This window comes from Protomyctophum parallelum, assembly GCF_964188405.1.
Source record: "Protomyctophum parallelum genome assembly, chromosome: 8".
Taxonomy (NCBI): domain Eukaryota; kingdom Metazoa; phylum Chordata; class Actinopteri; order Myctophiformes; family Myctophidae; genus Protomyctophum; species Protomyctophum parallelum.
This window is the reverse complement of record NC_139703.1, coordinates 26255193-26260192: the sequence shown is the minus strand read 5'-3', so window position 1 is coordinate 26260192 and position 5000 is coordinate 26255193. Positions and strand designations below refer to the sequence as shown.

At 43.2% G+C, this 5000-nt stretch overlaps 1 protein-coding gene across 1 annotated transcript in view; it reads left to right on the top strand.

The window, feature by feature from the left end:
• Positions 1-5000, top strand: part of LOC310862978 (receptor-type tyrosine-protein phosphatase gamma-like) — a gene marked incomplete at its 3' end in the record, with an annotated part of 434985 nt that overhangs the window by 376774 nt on the left and 53211 nt on the right. The window contains 4 exon segments of the mRNA XM_083771100.1: positions 1-59; positions 61-132; positions 135-176; positions 179-338. The exon segment at positions 1-59 is cut by the window's left edge and continues 529 nt beyond it. Of these exon segments, the coding sequence (XP_083627226.1) occupies positions 1-59; positions 61-132; positions 135-176; positions 179-338 (333 nt within the window).

The following is a 5000-nucleotide window of genomic DNA, read 5'->3' as shown; positions in this document are numbered from 1 at the left end:
AGGTGGAGAGACGAGCCAACAACAGCGGCGCGGCGGTCAAAGAGCCTCCGAGCGACGCGCACCGACTCCACGGCCAAGGAGAAAGAACGGACAGACAGAGGAGGAGAGGAGGGGCCGCTCAACGCCACGGCGGCGCCCGCGCTGTGGAAGACCACCTGCCCACTGCACACCCCCAGAGGCCAGAGACGCTACTACAGCAGCAGCAGCGCCCGCCACGGAGTCATCATCAGGAAACGACACGGCAGAGTTCCCGGCTCCCGGTGGCGGCGGCCCCCGGGCCACTCTCAGGCCCGACGCGGGAGGGGACAAGAGCCACTGGCCCTTCTCCATACACACAGGTAAAGACCACCATATAATAGAGCTCTGTTTCAGTCAGTGTGCTCGCTGACTGTCCTCATTAACCCATTCTGACAGAGATCAGATTCATACGAGGTTTCCACTGGACACACACTCGTCTGATTAACCCATTCTGACCCGAGATCAGATTCTAAAAATGTCACAGTCGTTCTTTGATTTTTCAAAAATAGCAGACCTACAAGCTCGTAGCGCGCCACTCACTGGCGCGCTATGAGCTTGTAGATCTGCTATTTTTCAATAGCTAAAGCATAACATGATGCTAACACCAAAATGGGTTCCTGTTCAGAATGGATTAAGGCTGATTCATGCTGACGACGGCGTCAAACAGAGTTAGTGCCGAATTAAGTGTGCTGGAGCAAGACGCTGAAACCCTACGTACAATTTACAATTTACAATTTAGCATTTAGCAGACGCTCTTAATCCAGAGCGACTTACATTTAGGCAAGAACAAAAGCATGGGAATACATCACATAAAAGCATTTATCATGAAACATGCGTAAGCTAAGAAGGTAACAGTGGAATATCATATATGAAACTATACATACACTATACATAATAAACTATACATATTCACTACTATGCTATACATATGTACTATGGCGTGCTATGACTATATACAATACAATACAATACAATACAATACGTAATTGCTCCCGATGTGCAGGTTGTGCCTTGCCTTGTTTCCTCCGCCATCGGTGTATGAATGGGTGGATGAAATCTATGTAATCTATGTAATCTATGGAAAATCACACCCGTGTGAACTGAGTGGTGCAACTCCCCTCTCTCTCTCCCCCCCTCCCTCTCTCTCTCTCTCGCATTAGCAGGCAACAGTGCAGCACTAACACTATCTCTCTCTCTCTGTTTCTGGCAAACCAGCGCCCCTACTGGTACTAATAGTCATATACTCATGCTCATGGCCACATAGGTAGGTGTACACGACATTGCTGTTCCTTGGAGTGGTTGCACCACTCAAAAATTGCGCTATATAAATGCACCATTAATATATACAATCTAGAAGCTCAGAATATGTCACAGATGCCACACGTTGTGAGCTTGATTGGCTATGTTGGTGCACGAGTCACGACACCTTCGTTCAACAGAGCATAACAAGACGACGACTTTACTGTCAATGCACAAATGAAGGCAATTAGAAATGTTGTTTTTGTGTATCCAGTCCATAATATACATAACCCATATCTGAACGGGAACCCATTTTGGTGTTAGCATCATGTTGTGCTTTAGCTATTGAAAAATAGCAGATCTACAAGCTCATAGCGCGCCACCGAGTGGCGACTGACATTTTTAGAATCTGATCTCAGGTCAGAATGGGTTCATCAGACCAGTGTGTGTCCAGTGGAAACCTCGTATGAATCTGATCTCAGGTCAGAATGGGATAAGCATGTCATCAGGGTCGCCCCGGGGCGCTTTGGGGGGGTTTAGTGCCTTAAAGCCAGGCCAGGCCACAACTGGAATGCACCCTCCAGTAGGTGGCGCTGCTGTGGATTGTATAGCTATAGTCTGATCTCTGATGCCATGTTCATTTCACTGTAACCATGGGAGATATAATATAAATCCTACATTAAACAGCAGTGGAGTTTTATGCAAGGGGATATGAGTGCTCAGGGCGCAGCCAGTCAGATCCAAATATAACTGCACTATAGCTTAGCGCTCTATAATCTGTGCTTTCACAAGCATTATATGTGCATTAGTTGTGTATTAGATCGCAGCCACTAATGAACTGACTTTTTTAGCGTCCTTTTTTTGTGCTCTGACTCTGACAGTATAATTTCCCGTGGCACACAGTTTGTGGTTATAACTTCAGCTGCTATCCCCGTATGAATTGATACGGTACAGTTTGTGGTTATAACTTCAGCTGCTATCCCCGTATGAATTGATACGGTACAGTTTGTGGTTATAACTTCAGCTGCTATCCCCGTATGAATTGATACGGTACAAGGCAAAGGCAGTTTGTGGTTATAACTTCAGCTGCTATCCCCGTATGAATTGATACGGTACAGTTTGTGGTTATAACTTCAGCTGCTATCCCCGTATGAGTTGATACGGTACAAGGCAAGGCAAAACAATATACAAGGCAAAGAATATACCAGGAAATAACTAAACTGAAAATATGAACAGTAAAGCCGGTGTATTTCTGTTATACCGTGGTCGGTCTTTGCTAATGATGTGATTAACACTTTCCAGTGAAAGGCAAGGAGCACGGGGATTCTGGACAATTTCCCTGCCTATTACTTTGCCTGCGAGCTGCGTGCTATTTTACATTCTGCTGCCCATTAGCATTCAGACTTGCCTGCTCTTAAAATCATATTTGGCCTTCAACCGAGCAGGCTGGTCAGATGGTCATTAATGGGCAGGCGAGATGAGCTTAACCCATTTAGGCCTGACCTCAACATTTAAAAAGAAAATCTTATAAATCTGAAATAAATATTTTCACGATTTAAAAAAAATAGCAGACCTACAAGCTCGTAGCGCGCCACTCTGTGGCGCGCTATGAGCTTGTAGATCTGATATTTTTCAATAGCTAAATTATAACATAATATTTAAAACACCAAAAGGGGTTCCCGCCGAAAATGGGCTAATACAGAGAGATGCAGCCAAACAGAAAGTACAACATGAAATTAGCGGAGGAAAGTGATTAATAATAAAAACATTCCTGGTTTAACAGAAGTTGAGCAAAATCAGTGCTTTATAAATTCAGTGGGAATATGCATGTTTCTATGCCTTTGGAGGCTTACCATTTTAGACAAAGAATATCTTGAATATATGAATATTGTGTTGTATTGGACACTTGATGTGATGTCTTGGTCAGTTTTGCAGTTTGTACTTGAGCTATTTGCACTTTTAGGTAGTTTAGATGTGAATATATAGATTGTTTATTGAAGCAGCTTAAATTGTTTTTGCATAGATTGCTCTTGAGACTGAGCCTTTAATGTGAATTCTTCAGAATGACTGTAGCTGCTGTGTTGGTTGTTGTGGTGTGGTATGTATGTATGTACAGTATACAATATAATCTGGTCAAAGTTGTTGGGGATGTAATGTAAGGCATTCTTTTCTTATATCCTAAACATACAGCGTAGGCCTACTGTACTGTGTGTATGACAAATTCATGTTCCCCATTTGAATGAATTAGGTGTTTGTTTGTTTGATTAATTCATTTTGCAGCTGAGCGTTAAAACACATACTACTATACTATACATAATGTAGATATTGTATCGTTAATACTCCTGCATATTGGACTATAATGTAGGAAAATAAAATAAAAGTACTGATGTGTTAGGAATGTATAACATGGTGTTTTTAACCACTGGCACTTACCCAAGAAACTATCGAAAGTCTAAAATGCTGAATACGTGGAATATGAAAATGCACAGAGAGAGAGAGAACTAGAATTTCTGGCAAGTTACAGTAAACGTTACAGTGAATGGGAAGAAATGGTGCGAGAGTACCGGTACCTTGAATTTGTCAAGCTATAGTGAGAGTACCGGTACCTTGAATTTGTCAAGCTATAGCGCAACCACAGTTTCAATTCACTTGGCCATGGGTTTTATGATCATTTGTTCTGCCATGAAAATCTCCCCCCCCGCCCTCCTCCAAACTTATATAGGTGCTTATGTATGCTCTTTGGTATCCATGTGCTGTATATAAGAATATTTCATAAATTCAGAAAAACCAAGTCATGTATACACAATGGTACAGTAAATGCTGGCGATTGGTAGTAAGGTCGAGTGCTGTGTCTCTGTAAGCTTAACCCATTCCGAACGGGGAACCCGTTTTGGTGTTTTAACTAAGCATCATTCAGCTATTGAAAAATAGCAGATCTACAAGCTCATAGCACGCCACCGAGTGGCGCGCTACGAGCTTGTAGGTCTGCTATTTTTTGAAAAGTCGTGAAAATGCGCACAAATCTTTGAATTGAAGACTTCAGGTCTGAATGTCTTAAGTTCCCTCCACGCTGAGCGCTGAGGTTCTGTATCTTGAGAGTGCAGGGCCTTGTGCTTTACCTCCCCAGCCCCATGGCAGGGGCCTTTCAGCGAGGCACTGCATTAGCCAAGCGAATGCCAGGAGACATCAGCTCACTCTCAAGTGCTTCGGAAAAGCCAAGGCTGAGAGCAGAGACACTATTACAATGCAATGGCATTCTCGAGATGCTCCCTGGAAATTACTCTCGGTAAACCGCGTGTCAGGTCTGATCTATCAAGACGTATTTACTGTTTGCTGTGCCGAGCGTCTGCACAGCTAAAACTATAAAGCTACGCTTGGATAACTTTATAGACGCGATAACCATGCTATAGCCATGCCAGCTGTTTTGAGAACTATAGAGTGGGATGTATACCATCAACGGCCTTTGTAATCACCGTTTCTTGTTTTAGTTATGAACCAGCTGTCACGTTCCGGTGGTGTGGTGTGGTGAGGATCCAAATGCAGGACAGCAAGCAGACAGAGTTCAAAATCCAAGATAGGGTGGTTTATTACAAAAGAACTGTGAAAACGTCACAAACACTGAACTGAACAAGAAGTGACACCAAACAATTAAGGACTGACTGGGGAACAAGACTGATACATACAAGAGGGCTGATTACAACATGAGAAACACCTGGGGAAGACAACATAGAACCAAAACAACT